Consider the following 23,831-nt stretch of genomic DNA (forward strand, 5'->3'; position numbering starts at 1 on the left):
ATCTTGCCCGGCACACGCGATTCTAATTACAGCAAAGGCTTGTTAGGTTGCTTCGTCTGTTGTAAAAAAAAGAGTTTTTCTTTTTCTTGTAAAACTTCAACGCAATTTAGCACCATGGGAACTGATAGGGTTTATTAAATGAACAAAATGAATCATTTACATACTGGAAAGAGTATAGGGCAGATCCAGAGGGTGCGTTACGTTGCTATGCCGAGAAGAAGGCAATGGATACAACACAGCAGGAGTATGACCTATGTGGTTATAAACAAACCTTGCACCAAACGTAAAATCATTTTCCGTAAAGTTTGCTTGCGATCACTAATGGGTTTTAGGTGTGCTTTGTTTGCGCTTGATTACGGCCGCCAAACACCTACGAGTTATTTGACTAAATAAAATCTGCGTAGGGTTCTCTTTGTTGGTTTGCAAAACAATAGGAAGCGACATGAAAAGGTAAGTTGTGATTGGTGGGATGCTCTGTATCCTGATTTTGCATCAACACTACCAAACGTTCAACAAAGAATGCAGATGCGAAACCCGAGTTTCCTATTATGTTGTTGTCTTCACGTGCTTTGTTTGTGCTTTCACCTGTTGTTTGACTAAATAAAATCGGCGTTGGTTTATTTTTGTAGGTTTGCAAAACAATAGGGAATGGAAGGAATGGCGTCTGGGAACGGATAAATTGGTGACTGGTGGGATTGTCAACATCCTGATTCTTGATCAACTCTACCAAACGTTCAACAAAGAATGCAGATGCGAAACCCGAGTTTCCTATTATGTTGTGGTCTTCACGTGCTTTGTTTGTGCTTTCACCTGTTGTTTGACTAAATAAAATCGGCGTGGGTTTATTTTTGTAGGTTTGCAAAACAACAGGGAATGGAAGGAATGACGTCTGGGAACCGATAAATTGGTGACTGGTGGGATTGTCAATATCTTGCTCTTTCATCAATAAAGCTTAACGTTTATCAAAATATGTAGATTCGATATCCTAAGTAAAATGTGGTGGTCTTCCAAACCCCATAACTATAGGCTAGAGCAGGAGTTCCTAAACTTGGATTCGTCACCTAGTTTTAGGGAGTCCATGAAGGCCCCATTGAAATTTTAGTGTAATATTTGAAAAAAAGTAATAAACTTTTCAGAAAAAATAAATAAAAATAAACGACTCGCGCGTAGCGCCAAACGATTGCATTTACGTAGTTAAAACAGGCAAACATTATAGTTAAGGGGTATTTTAGGGCATATCATATAACGTTAAGCTATTGCCGACTACTGGTTTACTGTCAGCTTGTATAGTTTAACAGTTTTGTAAACAAGTCATTTCAAAATGACTCAAGTTCCAGTCAAGTCGATTGTAAAATGACTAAGTCCAAGTCAAGTCTTTTGCTAAAATAACAAGTCAAGTCCCAGTTCAAGTCACCAGAAGCCCAAGTAAAGTCCCAAGTCATTTTGAGAGCAAGTTAACTTCAAGTCATGTCATTGACATAATAAATTAAATGCTTAACTGTTAAAATTGTCAAGGTCGTCCAATTATATACAACAACTCAACTAAATATAAAAAAACGCATTAAACAGCTATCAAATTGTTTCATGTGCAAAAATGAAGATAAATAACCCAATTTTAATAAAAAAATTTAATATAACCTTTCAGAAGGTCGAGTAGAGGGGAATCGAAGAGACGAAAGAAAGTGTTCTGGCCTAAGCGAGAGACAAGGTCGGTTTCTCTCGGAAAGAGGAAGTGATATAAGTAAAAACCTCTCAAGTACTTGCCAACCGTCATTTGACACAAAGTGATTCTGCTAGTTGAAACTTGTCCTGTTCTTTCTATACAATTCGGTCGCGACCCAGACGCTTTATACGTTCTACATTACAAAAGGCGCGATGTCATCTTGCCCGGCACACGCGATTCTAATTATAGCAAAAGTCACACGCGATTCTAATTACAGCAAAGGCTTGTTAGGTTGATTCGTCTGTTGTAAACTATAGAGTTTTTCTTTTTCTTGTAAAACTACAACGCAATTTAACACCATGGGAACTGATAGGGTTTATTAAATGAACAAAATGAATCATTTACATACTGGAAAGAGGGGAACACACAATAAGACCTAAAAAGCAAAAATACCTAAAGCAGAAAAATCTATAAAACCATAGTATTAAGACCAACGACATAATATAGCCAAATACGCAGTAATATCCCGTACAGCATAAGATCAAAATCGTCTGAATAAGACCTAAATCTGTCGGAATAAGGTCTAAATTCATCAGAATAAGGCCTAAATTCATCAGCATAAAGTCTAAATTCGTCGGAATTAGTCCCAAATTCATCGGAATAAAGACTAAGTTCTTCGGAATAAGGCCTAAATTCATTGGAATAAGTCCTAAATTCATCGGAATAAGGCCTAAATTCATCGGAATAAGTCCTAAATTTATCGGAATAAGGCCTAAATTCACCGGAAGAAGACCTAAATGGCCATAATAACGCCAGAACCTGTGGGTAGAGGGTATGGTACGATCGGGGGCCATCGGTCTGGCATCGGCCGTTTTGGTGCCAAGGTTTGGACGCCATAGTCTGACCGGCGCCGTCAGGGCGTCGCTGTTTTGGCAACGGATTTTCGGTCCAGTTGGGGTTATTGGTGGGTAATGGGTGGGGTTAGAAAATGAATTAGTGTTGAAATTATTTGGGGAGTTAGTGATGTACTTAGGGGTGGGGTTTGGGGTTAGTTAAAGTGTTGTTTAGGCCTGATTCTGACCTTTTAGGTCTTATTCCGACGGATTTACGACTTATTCCGATTTAGACGTTAGTAATACCATTAGGTATTAGTCCTATTTTGGCCTTATTCCGAACTGTGTTTTATTCTGACGTTGGTGTTGTTCTTATCTCTGTCTTATGGCTGGAGTCCGGAAAGAGTATAGGGCGGATCCAGAGGGTGCGTTACCTTGCTATGCCGAGAAGAAGGCAATGGATACAATGCAGCAGGAGTATGACCTATGTGGTTATAATCAAACCTTGGACCAAAAGTAAAATCAGTTTCCGTAAAAGTTTGCTTGCGATCACTAATGAGTTTTAGGTGTGCTTTGTTTGAGAAGGGGTGGTTAAGTTAAAAATGGCGTTAATTAAGTTAGCGGTTAGTCATTTGTATAAGCCAGATAACTGTAAAGATTAAAAAAATCACGGGCCCAAAACCTGTTTTCACACAGACTTTACTAGCTTTTTCGTTTTTTTATTGTTTACCTTAAAACAAAGCTGAAGAATGAAGATTGTAGCTTTTCTGATGGTTACGATTCTTCTGTGGGAAAGCACCCGAGGTAGGAACAATTACAGATATTTTTTTAATAATTTAACTTTAAGGCGAATACTTCTGCTGCTATGAAACTACTATTGAACCTTTTGTGATTTTGAACGTTTTTATGAAAAATAGTAACCCCTCCTTGAAAAATGATCACAATTACAAAACAACTTTGTTTTTTGTAATTAAAACTACAAAAAAAGAATTAAGTGTGAACATCAAATAGGTAATTATTGCTTTAGAAAATACTTTTACCGCTTTTATTCACCTTAAAAACGGCTTTGTATTTCTATACTAAACACTGCCCAATGACATATAGCCATATTCCTAGAACACATATTTCGCAAATCTACATTCCTAAACATAGACCTAAATTGAAATCTTGTAGCAGCGAAATCTTTTAGAAGAATTAAAATGTTTTAAACCTGATAGCAGGGAGTCGAAGCGGAACCGAACCGGAACTTTATAAACCAGTTTTGGGTCATTTTGTTTCGAACCGAACCTGAACCGTTTTTCAAACGATTTTAAGGAGCCGAACCGGAACTGAACCGAATAATTTGAAAGAACATGAACCTTAACCGAACCAGAACCTGTTAATAAAAGCTGTTCGCTCCAGCGTGACGTCACAACTTGTATTTTAAAGACTCAAGTTATGCCATGTTGAAAACTTTATGAACAAATTTGAATATTGATTAAAAAACGTTGATTTTTTTTATTTTTAAAATATTTCAATAATGAGTTGCTGCTTTTTTAATACGTCACGTAACTTTAATTGAATGGCTTACTATTCAAAGATTATTCTCTAAATTTGTTGACCCACATTTTTAGATTTAACGCAACTTATATTATATCCGAACCGGAACTTTATGAACCGATTTTGAAATAACGATGGTCGAACCGGAGCTGAACCGGAACTTTTAAATCACTCCGAACCGAAACCGGAACTGAACCGGATTCCGAAAAAATCCTTGAACCCGAACCGAACGTGAAGCGCAAAGTAGAAAAACTTTCTTACAGAAACGCAATAACATTTTAATAATGACGTCACAAAGTTACGTCATAAAAGGACGTCTAAAATAAGAAACTTACTAAACCTGAGGTTATTGTTTAGCGTCGTGCACTAATACTAAATCTTAGACTAAATACAGGCAAGAACGCGGTAGAATCATTTTTTATTTGAAATAAAACAAAATTTGATAATTCGTTATAAAGATTTTTTTTTTAATAAATTTTAATAAAACCGTTCCGGACCGCTACGGCTCACTCGTTCCGGACCGTTACGGCTCACTTTCACCACTGGCAACCACAGGTCAAAAAACATCCTACTTGGTTGTTAACTTTCGAAATTAGTTCGATTAAAGCCAAATAATGTTACATCTATCGCATTTACTGTTGTTAAAACGCCGGGTGCAAAATTTGTTTCAGGTCAAAATTGTTCAACGACAGATGCAGGATCGTTAACAGGCACCTACAAGAGCCCAAACTACCCCTTGAACTATCCCCCGTCGACGCAATGCTCACTTACAATAACTGCACCAAGCGGAATGGTAAACTTCGTTTGAAGAATGGTATCGTAGCGTTTAATTAAAAAATAAACCAGCTGTAGGAGCATAATGGTTGGAAGTTGTAGTAAGACGTAGACCTAATAAGAATATCAAAGCCCATACAGAAGTAGGTAGCATTTTGAACGTTTCAAGATGTTGAAAATAAATAAAGAGTTATTCAAAACGTTCAAGATGTTACCTACTTCTGTGTTGGCTTTAATATTCTTAAACCAGCAGTAAAAACTTTTTTCGGCGTAGGATTACAGTCTAAACAAGCATTGGTATTAATTTTGGTTTATAATTTATAGTATTTAAAGAATGGATTTGCGATAATATCGGATCGGAGCCGATTTTTTTATATTAGTAGGCCTACTCGTCCGACACCAGGGTCGCCAACGAAAATTTTGGCCAGATAACCTGATTTTCTTTTTCTTTAAACGTTTTAATTTCATGTTTTTGCTAGTTTGCAAATAGCTACGACGCCATTTAGTACTTTTGTCAAAATAAACTTTTGTCAAAAATATCGGTTATCAGTTTAGGAATGAAAAACATGTAAACATAGATAACTTGACTTGCTTTCATGATATTTAAGGGGTTCAACAATAAGGAATATGAACAAAAAGTAATAAAACATTTCGGTTGGTTGGTATAAATGTTTCCTAATTATCCATAGTCTCATACCCGTTGTGTTTACTACAAGCATCAGTATTGCACATAATTATGGAATGATGTACGAATAACTGTGAAACAATTTTTGGGTGGATCGTTTGCAATTTTTTATCTTTTTAATTATGAATGTGTTATACAGTTGGTAACCGTCGGATTCGATTCGTTCATCTTGGAGAATCTAACTGGTCTAATCTGCCACGATTACGTTAAAATCTACGACGGTTTAACCACGGTAAGCTAACTAGCAAATTTATACTGTAGGGGCCGTAAAGCAGGGCTGCGGAGTCGGCTAAAAACAACCCGAGTCCGACTCCGACCAAAAAAATACACCCGAGTTCGACTCCGGCCGAATGTAAGATTTCGTCGAGTCCCGAGTTACCCATTTACGCAACTAAATAAAGATGGATTTTCTGCAATCCACTCATATTGGTGTCATAATTGATCCACCCGCATTACATGGTTTAAAAAAAATTCCCATTTGCTATTACACTTTACAACTTACATTTTGCCGCCTTAAGAGTTTTAAAATTTGATACTGCGCATGCGCACGTCGGACTCGGGAATCGGGTAGTTTTACGCGGTCTTACTCGAGTCCCGAGTCCGACTCCGGGAAACAAACCGACTCCGTCGAGTCCCGAGTTCCGAGTCCGACTCCGACTCAGCAGCCCTGCCGTAAAGGGTCTGAAAAACCCTTTTCAGTAAACGGCCATATTATCAATATATAAACTGTTACTACCAGGAATAGTAATATTAATCAAAAACAGCTCCTCTGGTAACTGCAATTGTTAATCAACGCTTCGGTAACCTATTCGATCGCCTACGTTGGTTAACAATTGCAATTACCAGAGAAGCTGTTCTTGACATTTTGACAATATTATCTATTAGTAGAATTTTATTACCATGAAATGCGCAATGTTTCATAATACAATATAAACACCCGATCCGTCAGAAATCAGTGCATATCTAAGCAAAAAGGTCTATGACAATCAGCGCATCCTAAGGCAGAAAAGTCTAGACTTTTAGACCTTGAGGTCTTGGACAATGCACTAATTTGCATTAACAAATGTGCATAAGAAGATTAAGTTTAACAATACTTGACCCAACCAAACCCAAACGCTAACCAGCGCCCTAACCCAAATAATGTGCGATAATTTAATAATTATAACGCTTCAGGCCCCAATACCTCAATTTGTGACGTAATAATCTTAAATACAATGGACGAGAAACCATCCGAGTTTGGGCTTTTTCCCCAGCATTTAAAGAATTATTAAAATAACGCACATTATTTGGGTTAGGATTCGGGTTAGCGTTAGGGTTTAGGTGGGTCAAGTGTTATTAATCCTATCTCATACTTTTTGTTATCTTTTCTGAACTTTTAATGAATATTTTTAATTTATCTACGCCGGGAGTTTACCTAAAGGTCCAAATCAGTGCATTGCCAGGACCTCAAGGTCTAAAAGTCTAGACTTTTCTGCCATTGGATGCCCTGATTGTCGTAGACCTTTTTGCTTAGAAATGCACTGATTTCTAACGGATCGGGTGATATAAACCAGTCAAATAGCGCGCTTGGTGTGCGGCATGTCCCAAATAGCGTCGAAAACTTTGGGAGACAAATGCGTCAATTTAAAAACGATTAACCTAGTCTATTAATATTGGTTATTTACGTTGAATTCAATTTTTCTTTTATAAAAAAAGAATTGTCTGTCTCGCTGCAAATCGTGAATAACAAACGATTTTGATAGAACACTTAATAAATAAGAAGATATTATAATGACATGCTTATAGGAGTGAAGTCCAATTAATCCTTTTAAATATAAGCAAATTAATTTGTGATTTTGAAGGTTTGCCTTGGTTTGATATAATTTAGTTTTTAGTTGTTTTTCTCTTTTTCTTTTTTCAGTGATATTTTTACGTTGTGTGTCCCATTTAGAAGCAATGGGTTCTTTATTTTTTCAACAAGGTTCGATAGTTTTTAAGTTTATTATTTGAAATAAGGTTGACTTTTGAAAAAGGTCGATTTTCGAGAAGGACGTTTTTTTTTTTTTTTTTTTTTTTTTTTTTAATTTATACAAAAGTTGATTTTTAGTAAGCTCTCTTCGTTAGGCTACCTGTGTGTTTAAGCAATGTGTTCTGCTTAAATGGGTGTTCTTGTTACCGCTACCAAACCTCTTTTTTGGATCGCTTATGCATAGTAACCTAGTTTTTCGATGATTCAAAGTTAAAAAAGCAAGACAAATCTATTTTTAGGTGCTTGGCACATTCTGCGGATCAGATCCTGTACCGGCCCAGGTCTCAACTGGCCAGGTCATGAAGATTGAGTTTAATTCCAACTCTGTAATCAATCGACAAGGGTTTCATGCCTTGTATGAAGCAACAGGTTATAAACTAGCGTACAAACAGAATTATATAAAAGGGCGTATCTTTATAGAATCCGAAACCATTTGAAACCAATTCTGCTTGACGATCACCATTACGCTAAAGAGAAATAAACAATGTATTCAAAGTTAATTTAAGTAAAAATGCAAGATCGTATTTTGTCGAACGGAATATATATTTGGCTTAAAGCGGCATCTTCAATTGCTGTAATGACAGTAAAATAGATGTACATATGGCAAATATTCTGATAACCAATAAATATTAAAATTATTAGTGTACTTTAGTAACGTTAGTTTGGTTGATTTTAGTTTTTGTTTCAAATTTAACCGCAATATGTAAAAAGCCAAAGAAAGCAATCGCTTTTTTCTTACATTCCCAATCTTTTATTGCCCTTTATCTACCAAAAAACAACATTACAGTACTTAACCTTTTTGAATTTTAATCTTAGCTGAAGTCTGATATTCTCATTTAGCCCATGTTCAATTTATTTTCCGTTTGTAAGACGACACTTTTTCTAATCGTGAAACAAATTCCATTCCAATTGCAGATACAACTTGCGGAAATGCAGTGTTGGGAGGATCGACTAACGGATATCTCTACTCACCAAGCTATCCAGGCTCCTACCCTGCCAATTCCAACTGCGTCTGGAGAATCGAGGCAGCAGTGGGATCTGTGAGTCCATTATTTATCATAAGTCCGCTTAGGTTTATACCAGGGTAAACCAAACATTTTTTTATAAAGCACTGGATAACTGTAGCGTATTTTTCAGCATTTTTAAGGCTACATTGTAAAATGAAAATTTTCTCACGCTATTTTAAAACGTCGTAAAGCGTCGGGCGGGGGTCAAGCAACGTGAACACTTCTAAACTCCGCCAACCACGCATTTCTATACGTACGCGCGCCTCCTAGTGGCTTGGTCCAAAATCGCGCTTAAAAAATCCTATTTCTTGTTTGAGGTGCGGGACATAAACCTACTCAACTACTTAACTTCGTAGCTACTGTACCGCACTGCTATGTTGCCTTATATTGCAACGACAACATTTCAACTTAGCTTAATCTTAATTAGAAAACCAAGCTACTGGTCGGTAAAATTAACTCTGCGGACCGGATGCGGCCCGCGGGGTAAAATGCTAATGCGGCGACGAAAAATTTAAATCTTTCTTTTTTTACGAACTAAAAGAAAGTAAAATGTAAAGGGTAAGGAAAAAAGTCCGACTCCGGCCAAAAAAAAACACCCGAGTGCGACTCCGGTCAAATGAGTGATTTGTCGAGTCCCGAGTCCGGCCCTGACTCTACAGCCTGTATTCCACCAATTTACTTTACTAAAATAACGTGGATATTCAGCAATCCACCCATAGGGGTGTCAAATAATTCATTCACTCACAATACTTGGTTAGAAAATATTCCACCATATAATAATCCACCTTTACAATTTTCATTTGGCGGCAAAATCAGTTTTAAAATTGGTACCGCGCATGCGCATGTCGGACTCGGTTAGTTTTATAAGGTCTTACTCGAGTGCCGAGTCCGACTCCAGCAAAACAAACCGACTCCTCGAGTCCGACTCCGCAGCCCTGCTTGTGGTATAGGGCCAGAGTTGGACTGCGCATCGGCAGAATGTAAACATTTCAACATTTTTTATGGTGGAGGTAATACTCTGAATACAGTTGTGAGTATTAATTTTTATTACAGTAAAGATCTGTGTATAAATTTTTCTTACAATATAGATGTCAGTATTAATCTTTTAGTATTTACCGACAGAAAAAAGGTAAATAAAATTTTGAATCACCCTAAACATAAAAATATAGATGTAGTTTGATGAATTTTAATCAAAAACAGGCTAGTGCCGCGTTTTGAAACAAATTGGTAGGTGTGGTTTTTGCACGTTTGCCACAACCCCTTGGTAATGTCACCGTAATCTATTTCTGCCTTTCATGTTTTTCCAGGTGATACAGCTGGAGTTCCTCAACTGGTCGTTGGATTCGGGATGCTCTTCGCTTCTTTCTTGGTTTACAAATAGCGACAATGTGACAGTTTACGACGGAGAGACCACGGTAAGGCTACTGACAGTTTGGAGATCCAATAACTTTAGTAACTAGTCTAGTGGTTCTAAAACTTTTTTTCGAATTCCTTCCTTACAAGCCCAAATACTATTAATTCGTCCCCAGAAAAACACAAGGTATTCTATTATTACTATAATGTAATTTGGACGCGCTAATCGTCTGAAAGTTCTGTTTGTTTAAACGTATTACGTGGGTATTAATTTTAAACCTACGTGAAATGCCTGCAGTGGTGTAAATTTCTTAAATGGCTGGAACTGTGAATAAACAATAGACTTGGTCTTAGACTATGAGCCTAATTGACTTTTCACAACATTAATCATTACAGTTAAATAAGCTTTTTATTGGTTTTAACCGTTTAAATAATTTATTTTTTTATCCATTTTTCCTCCCCAATTCCTCCCTGGAATAAATTTCCTCCCAAAATTAAAAAATTCCTCCTTAACGGAGCCAAGTGGCTTACTTTGTAAACCACTGAACTAGTCATTCATCCGGTTTAATTACGCTTTAAATATCAAGGCTATAGCCAAAAATAAGTGCTTATATCAGTGAGAAACTTCTGTATAGTGAGCAAACACCATAGGCCAGGGGTCTTTCAAAATATTTTAATTCACATACGTTACGAACAATGTGACAGAGTCGTTTTTTGATCAACCATAACGAAATCAGTCGATCAAGGTTAATCTGTGGAAGGCTTCCGGTGGTATCGGTGCTAAAAATTCCCTTGAATATGAGGTTGCTTGTACTAACAGAATGTAGCACACATTGACGTAACATCTGTTTCTCGACTCGGTCCTCTTTGAGCCTGGGTAGCTCAGTTGGCATAGCGACGGTCCCAGGATGACCGAGGTTGTGAGCTTGAACCTCACTGCAGGCTAGCTATTTGCCTAGCCTTGCCTTGCTTGTATCTCAAAATAAAGATTCGGCTGGTCTGTCGAAGACTTAAGGTTTACTATGATACGTAAGCCGTTATCGTTGATCAAAAAACGACTTGAGAAGGGCTAGAGCACAGTGTTTGTAGACTTATATGTGCATGGACTGTTCACTGACGCCTGTAGTGACTGTGTTGACAAAAAACAGGTTTTGGGAACATTCTGCGGCTCTTCAGTGCCACCTACTCTTTCCTCTACCGGTCGAACAATGAAAGTGATTTTCTACTCCGACTCTACGAACCACGAAAGTGGTTTCCGCATAAAATGGAGCGAAATATCGGGTATCAGAATAGAATGTCAAGTATCGGACATTAAAACTACAAAGTAACAATTTAGGCCTATAGGCCTATCGCCCATTTAAAACATGATCCTAAAATACTCATAGTTTAAAGTATACGGCTTTGTATTTCTATAATAAACACTGCCCAATGACATATAGCCATATTCCTAGAAAAGATATACGCAAATCCATATTCCTAAAAATAGACCTAAATTGAAATTTTGTAGCAGCGAAATCTTTTAGAAGAGTTAAATTGTTTTAAACCTGATAGCGATCCCCAGGTTGAAAGTAAACAACTTTCTTACAGAAACGCAATAACATTTTAATAATGAGGTCACAAAGTTACGTCATAAAAGGACGTCAAAAATAAGAAACCTTACTAAACCTGAGGTTATCGTTTTGCGTCGTGCACTAATACTAAATCTTAGTCTAAATATAGTCAAGAACGCGGTAGAAAAAAAAAGTAATTATTTTTAAAGCTTTTTTTAATGTTTTTGTTATTCCGACGGATTTAGGACTTATTCCGTTATAGAAGATACTAATAGGCCAACCAATAGGTATTTATTCCCGTTTTTTTCCCACATTCCCAATCTTTTATTGCCCTTTGTCTACCAAAAAACAACATTACAGTACTTAACCTTTTTGAATTTTAATCTTAGCTGAAGTCTGATATTCTCATTTAGCTCATGTTCAATTTATTTTCCGTTTGTAAGACGACCTTTTTTCTACTCGTGAAACGACTTTCCAATTGCAGTTCCAACTTGCGGAAATGCAGTTTTGGGAGGATCGACTAGCGGATATCTCCAATCACCAAATTATCCAGGCTCCTACCCTGCCAATTCCCACTGCGTCTGGAGAATCGAGGCAGCAATGGGATCTGTGAGTCCATTATTTATCATAAGTCCGCTTAGGTTTATACCAGGGTAAACCAATCATTTTTTATAAAGCACTGGATAACTGTAGCGTATTTTTCAGCATTTTTAAGGCTACATTGTAAAACGAAAACTTTCTCACGCTATTTTAAAACGTCGTTAAGCGTCGGGCGGGGGTCAAGCAACGTGAACACTTCTAAACTTCGCCAACCACGCATTTCTATACGTACGCGCGCTTCCTAGTGGATTGGTGCAAAATCGCGCTTAAATAATCCTATTTCTTGTTTGAGGTGCGGGACATAAACCTACTCAACTACTTAACTTCGAAGCTACTGCACCGCACTGCTATGTTGCCTTATATTGCAACGACAACATTTCAACTAAGCTTAATCTTAATTAGAAAACCAAGCTACTGGTCGGTAGAATTAACTTTGCGGACCGGATCCGGCCCGCGGGCTAAAATCCTAGCGGCGACGAAAAAATTAAATCTTTCTTTTTTGACGAACTAAAAGAAAGTAAAATGTAAAGGGTAAGGAAAAAGTGGCCTTATTCTTCCTTTTGACCAAAAAGTAGGCCCGGAATTTTGAACATGTCAGTGGAAAATAATGATCAAACCAAGTCGTAGGACAATCAGTCAGCCTTGAGGAGCTGGTGCTGCTACTTGTGGTCAGGGATGCGGAGTCGGTTAAAATAACCCGAGTCCGACTCTGGCCAAAAAAATAAACCCGAGTCCGACTCCGGCCAAATGTGTGATTTGTCGAGTCCTGAGTCCGGCCCTGACTCTACAGCCTGTAGGCTATTCCACCAATTTACTTTACTAAAATAACGTGGATATTCAGCAATCCACCCATAGGGGTGTCAAATAATTCATTCACTCAAAATACTTGGTTAGAAAATATTCCACCATATAATAATCAACCTTTACAATTTTCATTTGGCGGCAAAATCAGTTTTAAAATTTGGTACCGCGCATGCGCATGTCGGACTCGGTTAGTTTTATAAGGTCTTACTCGAGTGCCGAGTCCGACTCCAGCAAAACAAACCGACTCCTCGAGTCCGACTCCGCAGCCCTGCTTGTGGTATAGGGCCAGAGTTGGACTGCGCATCGGCAGAATGTAAACATTTCAACATTTTTTATGGTGGAGGTAATACTCTGAATACAGTTGTGAGTATTAATTTTTATTACAGTAAAGATCTGTGTATAAATTTTTCTTACAATATAGATGTCAGTATTAATCTTTTAGTATTTACCGACAGAAAAAAGGTAAATAAAATTTTGAATCTCCCTAAACATAAAAATATAGATGTAGTTTGATGAATTTTAATAAAAAACAGGCTAGTGCCGCGTTTTGAAACAAATTGGTAGGTGTGGTTTTTGCACGTTTGCCACAACCCCTTGGTAATGTCACCGTAATGCATTTCTGCCTTTCATGTTTTTCCAGGTGATACAGCTGGAGTTCCTCAACTGGTCGTTGGATTCGGGATGCTCTTCGCTTCTTTCTTGGTTTACAAATAGCGACAATGTGACAGTTTACGACGGAGAGACCACGGTAAGGCTACTGACAGTTTGGAGATCCAATAACTTTAGTAACTAGTCTAATGGTTCTAAAACTTTTTTTCGAATTCCTTCCTTACAAGCCCAAATACTATTAATTCGTCCCCAGAAAAACACAAGGTATTCTATTATTACTATAATGTAATTTGGACGCGCTAATCGTCTGAAAGTTCTGTTTGTTTAAACGTATTACGTGGGTATTAATTTTAAACCTACGTGAAATGCCTGCAGTGGTGTAAATTTCTTAAATGGCTGGAACTGTGAATAAACAATAGACTTGGTCTTAGACTATGAGCCTAATTGACTTTTCACAACATTAATCATTACAGTTAAATAAGCTTTTTATTGGTTTTAACCGTTTAAATAATTTCATTTTTTATCCATTTTCCCTCCCCAATTCCTCCCTGGAATAAATTTCCTCCAAAAATTTAAAAATTCCTCCTCAAGGGAGCCAAGTGGCTCACTTTGTAAACCACTGAACTAGTCATTCATCCGGTTTAATTACGCTTTAAATATCAAGGCTATAGCCAAAAATAAGTGCCCATATCGGTGAGAAACTTCTGTATAGTGAGTAAACACCATAGGCCAGGGGTCTTTCGCAGACCACCTGAAAATATTTTAATTCCCATACGTTACACACAATGTGACAGAGTTGTGTTTGATCAACTATAACGAAATCAGTCGATCAAGGTTAATCTGTGGAAGGCTTCCGGTGGTATCGAAGCTAAAAATTCCCTTGAATATGAGGTTGCTTGTACTAACAGAATGTAGCACGCATTGACGTAACATCTGTTTCTCGACTCGGTCCTCTTTGAGCCTGGGTAGCTCAGTTGGCATAGCGACGGTCCCAGGATGACCGAGGTTGTGAGCTTGAACCTCACTGCAGGCTAGCTATTTGCCTAGCCTTGCCTTGCTTGTATCTCAAAATAAAGATTCGGCTGGTCTGTCGAAGACTTAAGGTTTACTATGATACGTAAGCCGTTATCGTTGATCAAAAAACGACTTGAGAAGGGCTAGAGCACAGTGTTTGTAGACTTATATGTGCATGGACTGTTCACTGACGCCTGTAGTGACTGTGTTGACGAAAAACAGGTTTTGGGAACATTCTGCGGCTCTTCAGTGCCACCTACTCTTTCCTCTACCGGTCGAACAATGAAAGTGATTTTCTACTCCGACTCTACGAACCACGAAAGTGGTTTCCGCATAAAATGGAGCGAAATATCGGGTATCAGAATAGAATGTCAAGTATCGGATATTCAAACTACAAAGTAACAATTTAGGCCTATAGGCCTATCGCCCATTTAAAACATGATCCTAAAATACTCATAGTTTAAAGTATACGGCTTTGTATTTCTATAATAAACACTGCCCAATGACATATAGCCATATTCCTAGAAAAGATATACGCAAATCCATATTCCTAAAAATAGACCTAAATTGAAATTTTGTAGCAGCGAAATCTTTTAGAAGAGTTAAATTGTTTTAAACCTGATAGCGATCCCCAAGTTGAAAGTAAACAACTTTCTTACAGAAACGCAATAACTTTTAATAATGACGTCACAAAGTTACGTCATAAAAGGACGTCAAAAATAAGAAACCTTACTAAACCTGAGGTTATCGTTTTGCGTCGTGCACTAATACTAAATCTTAGTCTAAATACAGTCAAGAACGCGGTAGAAAAAAAATTTAATTATTTTTAAAGCTTTTTTTAATGTTTTTGTTATTCCGACGGATTTAGGACTTATTCCGTTATAGAAGATACTAATAGGCCTACCAATAGGTATTTATTCCCGTTTTTTTCCCACATTCCCAATCTTTTATTGCCCTTTGTCTACCAAAAAACAACATTACAGTACTTAACCTTTTTGAATTTTAATCTTAGCTGAAGTCTGATATTCTCATTTAACCCATGTTTAATTTATTTTCCGTTTGTAAGACGACCTTTTTTTTTACTCGTGAAACGACTTTTCAATTGCAGTTACAACTTGCGGAAATGCAGTGTTGAGAGGATCGACTAGCGGATATCTCCAATCACCAAATTATCCCGGCTTCTACCCTGCCAATTCCAACTGCGTCTGGAGAATCGAGGCAGCAGTGGGATCTGTGAGTCCATTATTTATCATAAGTCCGCTTAGGTTAATACCAGGGTAAACCGATCATTTTTTATAAAGCACTGGATAACTGTAGCGTATTTTTCAGCATTTTTAAGGCTACATTGTAAAATGAAAATTTTCTCACGCTATTTTAAAACGTCGTTAAGCGTCGGGCGGGGGGCAAGCAACGTGAACACTTCTAAACTCCGCCAACCACGCATTTCTATACGTACGCGCGCTTCCTAGTGGATTGGTCCAAAATCGCGCTTAAAAAATTATATTTCTTGTTTGAGGTGAGGGACATAAACCTACTCAACTACTTAACTTCGAAGCTACTGTACCGCACTGCTATGTTGCCTTATATTGCAACGACAACATTTCAACTGAGCTTAATCTTAATTAGAAAACCAAGCTATTGGTCGGTAGAATTAACTCTGCGGACCGGATCCGGCCCGCGGGCTAAAATCCTAGCGGCGACGAAAAAATTAAATCTTTCTTTTTTTACGAACTAAAAGAAAGTAAAATGTAAAGGGTAAGGAAAAAGTGGCCTTATCCTTCCTTTTGACCAAAAAGTAGGCCCGGAATTTTGAACATGTCAGTGGAAAATAATGATCAAACCAAGTCGTAGGACAATCAGTCAGCCTTGAGGAGCTGGTGCTGCTACTTGTGGTCAGGGATGCGGAGTCGGTTAAAATAACCCGAGTCCGACTCCGGCCAAAAAAATAAACCCGAGTCCGACTCCGGTCAAATCTGTGATTTGTCGAGTCCTAAATCCGGCCCTGACTCTACAGTCTGTAGGCTATTCCACCAATTTACTTTACTAAAATAACGTGGATATTCAGCAATCCACCCAGAAGGGTGTCAAATAGTTCATTCACTCAAAATACTTGGTTAGAAAATATTCCACCATATAATAATCCACCTTTACAATTTTCAATTGGCGGCAAAATCAGTTTTTAAATTTGATACCGCGCATGCGCATGTCGGACTCGGGTAGTTTTATAAGGTCTTACTCGAGTGCCGAGTCCGACTCCAGCAAAACAAACCGACTCCTCGACTCCGACTCCGCAGCCCTGCTTGTGGTATAGGGCCAGAGTTGGACTGCGCATCGGCAGAATGTAAACATTTCAACATTTTTTATGGTGGAGGTAATACTCTGAATACAGTTGTGAGTATTAATTTTTATTACAGTAAAGATCTGTGTATAAATTTTTCTTACAATATGGATGTGAGTATTAATCTTTTAGTATTTACCGACAGAAAAAAGGTAAATAAAATTTTGAATCACCCTAAACATAAAAATATAGATGTAGTTTGATGAATTTTAATAAAAAACAGGCTAGTGCCGCGTTTTGAAACAAATTGGTAGGTGTGGTTTTTGCACGTTTGCCACACCCCCTTGGTAATGTCACCGTAATGTATTTCTGCCTTTCATGTTTTTCCAGGTGATACAGCTGGAGTTCCTCAGCTGGTCGTTGGAGTCGGCATGCTATTTGTTTACAAATAGCGACAATGTGACAGTTTACGACGGAGAGACCACGGTAAGGCTACTGACAGTTTGGAGATCCAATAACTTTAGTAACTATAGTCTAGTGGTTCTAAAACTTTTTTTCGAATTCCTTCCTTACAAGCCCAAATACTATTAATTCGTCCCCAGAAAAACACAAGGTATTCTATTATTACTATAATGTAATTTGGACGCGCTAATCGTCTGAAAGTTCTGTTTGTTTAAACGTATTACGTCGGTATTAATTTTAAACCTACGTGAAATGCCTGCAGTGGTGTAAATTTCTTAAATGGCTGGAACTGTGAATAAACAATAGACTTGGTCTTAGACTATGAGCCTAATTGACTTTTCACACCATTAATCATTACAGTTAAATAAGCTTTATATTGGTTTTAACCGATTAAATAATTTCTTTTTTTATCCATTTTTCCTCCCCAATTCCTCCCTGGAATAAATTTCCTTCAAAAATTTAAAAATTTATCCTTAAGGGAGCCAAGTGGCTCACTTTGTAAACCACTGAACTAGTCATTCATCCGGTTTAATTACGCTTTAAATATCAAGGCTATAGCCAAAAATAAGTGCTTATATCAGTGAGAAACTTCTGTATAGTGAGCAAACACCATAGGCCAGGGGTCTTTCGCAGACCACCTGAAAATATTTTAATTCACATACGTTACAAACAATGTGACAGAGTTGTGTTTTGATCAACTATAACGAAATCAGTCGATCAAGGTTAATCTGTGGAAGGCTTCCGGTGGTATCGGTGCTAAAAATTCCTTTGAATATGAGGTTGCTTGTACTAACAGAATGTAGCACGCATTGACGTAACATCTGTTTCTCGACTCGGTCCTCTTTGAGCCTGGGTAGCTCAGTTGGCATAGCGACGGTCCCAGGATGACCGAGGTCATGGGTTCGAACCTCACTATAGGCTGGCTATTTGCCTAGCCTTGCTTTGCTTGTATCTTAAAATAAAGATTCGGCTGGTCTGTCGAATACTTATGGTTTACTATGATACGTAAGCCGTTATCGTTGATCAAACGCCTGTAGTGACTGTGTTGACGAAAAACAGGTTTTGGGAACATTCTGCGGCTTTTTAGTGCCACCTACTCTTTCATCTACCGGTCGAACAATGGAAGTGATTTTCTACTCCGACTCTACGAACCACGATAGTGGTTTCCGCATAAAATGGAGCGAAATATCGGGTATCAGAATAGAATGTCAAGTATCGGACATTAAAACTACAAAGTAACAATTTAGGCCTACATTTAAAACATGATCCTAAAATACTCATAGTTTAAAGTATACGGCTTTGTATTTCTATAATAAACACTGCCCATAGCTACATTCCTAGAAAAGATATACGCAAATCCATATTCCTAAAAATAGACCTAAATTGAAATTTTGTAGCAGCGAAATCTTTTAAAAGAATTAAATTGTTTTAAACCTGATAGCGATCCCCAGGTTGAAAGTAAACAACTTTCTTACAGAAACGCAATAACATTTTAATAATGACGTCACAAAGTTACGTCATAAAAGGACGTCTAAAATAAGAAACCTTACTAAACCTGAGGTTATAGTTTTGCGTCGTGCACTAATACTAAATCTTAGTCTAAATACAGCCAAGAACGCGGTAGAAAAAAAAAATTAATTATTTTTAAAGCTTTTTTTAATGTTTTTGTTATTCCGACGGATTTAGGACTTATTCCGTTATAGAAGATGCTAATAGGCCAACCAATAGGTATTTATTCTCGTTTTTTTCACACATTCCCAATCTTTTATTGCCCTTTGTCTACCAAAAAACAACATTACAGTACTTAACCTTTTTGAATTTTAATCTTAGCTGAAGTCTGATATTCTCATTTAGCCCATGTTCAATTTATTTTCCGTTTGTAAGACGACCTTTTTTCTACTCGTGAAACGACTTTCCAATTGCAGATACAACTTGCGGAAACACAGTGTTGAGAGGATCGACTAGCGGATATCTCCGATCACCAAATTATCCAGGCTCCTACCCTGCCAATTCCCACTGCGTCTGGAGAATCGAGGCAGCAGTGGGATCTGTGAGTCCATTATTTGTCATAAGTCCGCTTAGGTTTATACCAGGGTAAACCAATCATTTTTTTATAAAGCACTGGATAACTGCAGCGTATTTTTCAGCATTTTTAAGGCTACATTGTAAAATGAAAATTTTCTCACGCTATTTTAAAACATCGTAAAGCGTCGGGCGGGGGTCAAGCAACGTGAACACTTCTAAACTCCGCCAACTACGCATTTCTATACGTACGCGCGCTTCCTAGTGACTTGGTCCAAAATCGCGCTTAAAAAATCCTATTTCTTGTTTGAGGTGCGGGACATAAACCTACTCAACTACTTAACTTCGAAGCTACTGTACCGCACTGCTATGTTGCCTTATATTGCACCGACAACATTTCAACTAAGCTTAATCTTAATTAGAAAAACAAGCTACTGGTCGGTAGAATTAACTCTACGGACCGGATCCGGCCCGCGGGCTAAAATCCTAGCGGCGACGAAAAAAGTAAATCTTTCTTTTTTTACGAACTAAAAGAAAGTAAAATGTAAAGGGTAAGGAAAAAGTGGCCTTATTCTTCCTTTTGACCAAAAAGTAGGCCCGGAATTTTGAACATGTCAGTGGAAAATAATGATCAAACCAAGTCGTAGGACAATCAGTCAGCCTTGAGGAGCTGGTGCTGCTACTTGTGGTCAGGGATGCGGAGTCGGTTAAAATAACCCGAGTCCGAATCCGGCCAAAAAAATAAACCCGAGTCCGGCCCTGAATCTACAGCCTCTATTTCACCAATTTACTTTACTAAAATAACGTGGATATTCAGCAATCCACCCATAGGGGTGTCAAATAATTCATTCACTCAACATACTTGGTTAGAAAATATTCCACCATATAATAATCCACCTTTACAATTTTCATTTGGCGGCAAAATCAGTTTTTAAATTTGGTACCGCGCATGCGCATGTCGGACTCGGGTAGTTTTATAAGGTCTTACTCGAGTGCCGAGTCCGACTCCAGCAAAACAAACCGACTCCGCAGCCCTGCTTGTGGTATAGGGCCAGAGTTGGACTGCGCATCGGCAGAATGTAAGCATTTCAACATTTTTTATGGTGGAGGTAATACTCTGAATACAGTTGTGAGTATTAATCTTTTAGTATTTATCGACAGAAAAAAGGTAAATAAAATTTTGAATCACACTAAACATAAAAATATAGATGTAGTTTGATGAATTTTAATCAAAAACAGGCTAGTGCCGCGTTTTGAAACAAATTGGTAGGTGTGGTTTTTGCAAGTTTGCCACACCCCCTTGGTAATGTCACCGTAATGCATTTCTACCTTTCATGTTTTTCCAGGTGATACAGCTGGAGTTCCTCAACTGGTCGTTTGAGTCGGGATGCTCTTCGCTTTTTTCTTCGATTACAAATCGCGACAATGTGACAGTTTACGACGGAGAGACCACGGTAAGGCTACTGACAGTTTGGAGATCCAATAACTTTAGTAACTAGTCTAGTGGTTCTAAAACTTTTTTTCAAATTCCTTCCTTACAAGCCCAAATACTATTAATTCGTCCCCAGAAAAAAAAGGTATTCTATTATTACTATAATGTAATTTGGACAAATTAATCGTCTGAAAGTTCTGTTTGTTTAAACGTATTACGTGGGTATCAATTTTAAACCTACGTGAAATGCCTACAGTGGTGTAAATTTCTTAAATGGCTGGAACTGTGAATAAACAATAGACTTGGTCTTAGACTATGAGCCTAATTGACTTTTCACACCATTAATCATTACAGTTAAATAAGCTTTTTATTGGTTTTAACCGATTAAATAATTTCTTTTTTTATCCATTTTTCCTCCCCAATTCCTCCCTGGAATAAATTTCCTCCCAAAATTTAAAAATTTATCCTTAAGGGAGCCAAGTGGCTCACTTTGTAAACCACTGAACTAGTCATTCATCCGGTTTAATTACGCTTTAAATATTAAGGCTATAGCCAAAAATAAGTGCCCATATCTGTGAGAAACTTCTGTATAGTGAGTAAACACCATAGGCCAGGGGTGACAGAGTCGTTTTTTTATCAACTATAACGAAATCATTCGATCAAGGTTAATCTGTGGAAGGCTTCCGGTGGTATCGGTGCTAAAAATTCCCTTGAATATGAGGTTGCTTGTACTAACAGAATGTAGCACGCATTGACGTAACATCTGTTTCTCGACTCGCTCCTCTTTGAGCCTGGGTAGCTAAGTTGGCATAGCGACGGTCGCAGCATGACCGAGGTCATGGGTTCGAACCTCACTGCAGGCTGGCCATTTGCCTAGCCTTGCCTTGCTTCTATCCTAAAAGAAAGATTCGGCTAGTCTGTCGAAGACTTATGGTCTACTATGATACGTAAGCCGTTATCGTTGATCAAAAAGCGACTTGAGAAGGGCTAGAGCACAGTGTTTGTAGACTTATATGTGCATGGACTGTTCACTGACGCCTGTAGCGACTGTGTTGACAAAAAACAGGTTTTGGGAACATTCTGCGGCTCTTCAGTGCCACCTACTCTTTTCTCTACCGGTCGAACAATGAAAGTGATTTTCTACTCCGACTCTGCGATCCAGGATAGTGGTTTCCGCATAAAATGGAGCAAAATATCGGGTATCAGAATAGAATGTCAAGTATCGGACATTAAAACTACAAAGTAAAAATTTAGGCCTATCATCCATTTAAAACATGATCCTAAAATACTCATAGTTTAAATCAGTGGTTCCCAAACTTTTTTGGCTCGAGGCACACTAAAGATTTCTAAAAATATATATTTATTATAAAATATTTCGCGGCACATTTGACAATAGCCCTTAACACACGATAAACTATATGTAAATGTCTCAATATGATTAATTTGTAATAAGTAGTGCGTATTCAAGTCTAAAATGTTTGCGCGTATGCCTATTGGTAATACAAATACACTTTTTTCCGAAATTACAAAAAGTTTTGCGGCACACTTGGTAATCTCTCGAGGCACACAGTTTGGAAACTGACATCAAATGGCGGCTATTCTTTCACAATTTTTAAAAAGGCCATTCTTTTCACAATATGTTGTATTTTGTTATCACGGTGAAAGGTCGTTAAAAAATACGAAAGTCGCCTTTTTGGAAGAAATGAAAAAGATGACCACTAAATTATATAATGGCTATTTTCCTGTGGACTTAAAAAAGACAAGGTGTGTCATATAGTTCAGGATAAAAATCTTATTTTTAGCGTTAATATTTTCGCCTTCTTTTGTTTTCATAGGATCCGTAACCGGAGGATCCGTAACCGGAGGATCCGCAACCGGAGGATCCGTAACCGGAGGATCCGTAACCGGAGGATCCGTAACCGGAGGATCCGTAACCGGAGGATCCGGAACTGGAGGATCCGGAACTGGAGGATCCGGAACCGGAGGATCCGGAACCGGAGGATCCGGAACCGGAGGATCCGGGTGCAAACTGCGCTGCAACGCGGTTGCCATGGTGATTTTTCTACTCGTCGCTTTCTTGCGCAATTATGTCGCAATGGAGTGAGGCGCCGGACAACCGAGGAAAACGTTAAGATGTTCGTCGTGTAATGTTCAATTGATTAAACCAAAAAGTATTTTTTGTCAGCCTTTCAATTAATTATATATAGAATGCAAGTTTTGCCTAAACATCCCCAGTATTGTCATTGACTTGACTTTAGTCTACTTACAAATGACTTGACTTGGACTTAAGTCATTGGGTTGTTTCAATTTAATAATTTGTCGTTGTTTTTTTCCCACAAATTTCGACCTGTGAAACAGCTTGCTTTTTTTGTTTTTGATATGTTACGTTTATGTTACGTTTATGTTACGTTTATGTAGTTTGCAAATCAAAATATCACTCATGGTTGGACGAGTTTGCGAATTTTATTAAATTTAACATATTTTTTTATGAAAATTACTTGACCTGGTGTAGCGTACTTATGTTGCTACAAACCGTAACTATGACTTTGCCAAAATGTTTATTTGAGCTTGAGTCAATACTAGGAATTATTTGCGAATTTATTAAATTAGGTTTAGGAGGGCGAAAGCGTTTTTGCATTTCGAAATCAATGTAGTTATTATCTGTTCCTTTCTATCTTTTTCAGGTGTACATTACCAAGACTTTATTTCGGTCATTTAGAGCATAGAATGTTAATGTACCCTGTGCGTGCGAGCGAAATTCGCTGCCCGAAGCGATGGTCACTCAGGCGAGATAATTGGGCGCCCAGTCCCGTGTACTGTTTACTTAGCAATTTCCTGCTGGCCTCGTCTGCAGGTCTTTGAATGACTGATGGACTTTTGTGTTTCTAAATTACCAACTTGGCCAGAAATAGAATTATGAGCGTGATGACTTTGCTTGTGTTGCTTTGTGCTATATATTTGAGAACGATTCGGTTCTAATAGGCCAGTTTTGATTCGTGGTTATTGCAGTAAAATGTTATGATTTGACAATAATATTGTAAGTAGATTTGTGTAATGCCGATATTAATGCTAACTCTTGTTTGTGATAGTTATTAACGCTCATCTTTACACTTAAACCAATATATACTGAAGAGATACATTTGTGGTGTTTGATTATTCCTAAGGACAGAATAGAATTTATAATTACCCGGATAGAAC

The 23,831-nt window shown here is 37.9% G+C and overlaps 1 protein-coding gene across 1 annotated transcript; it reads left to right on the forward strand.

Annotated features, from left to right (window-relative positions):
• Window positions 1–3,088: 3,088 nt before the first annotated feature.
• On the forward strand, window positions 3,089–23,766 carry LOC146146615 (cubilin-like). The gene is made up of 17 exons (XM_083386453.1): window positions 3,089–3,300; window positions 4,707–4,828; window positions 5,634–5,726; window positions 7,742–7,871; window positions 8,418–8,542; window positions 9,817–9,924; window positions 11,011–11,143; window positions 11,897–12,021; window positions 13,457–13,564; window positions 14,662–14,794; window positions 15,548–15,672; window positions 17,108–17,203; window positions 18,239–18,371; window positions 19,105–19,229; window positions 20,548–20,655; window positions 21,700–21,832; window positions 22,469–23,766. Exons 1-17 carry the CDS (start codon window positions 3,246–3,248, stop codon window positions 22,735–22,737), a joined length of 2,121 nt encoding a protein of 706 aa, XP_083242579.1. The 5' UTR covers window positions 3,089–3,245; the 3' UTR covers window positions 22,738–23,766.
• The last annotated feature ends 65 nt before the right edge of the window (window positions 23,767–23,831 follow it).

This window comes from Ascidiella aspersa, chromosome 4 (genome assembly GCF_963924565.1).
Source record: "Ascidiella aspersa chromosome 4, kaAscAspe10.2, whole genome shotgun sequence".
In the NCBI taxonomy this organism is placed as follows: Eukaryota; Metazoa; Chordata; class Ascidiacea; order Phlebobranchia; family Ascidiidae; genus Ascidiella; species Ascidiella aspersa.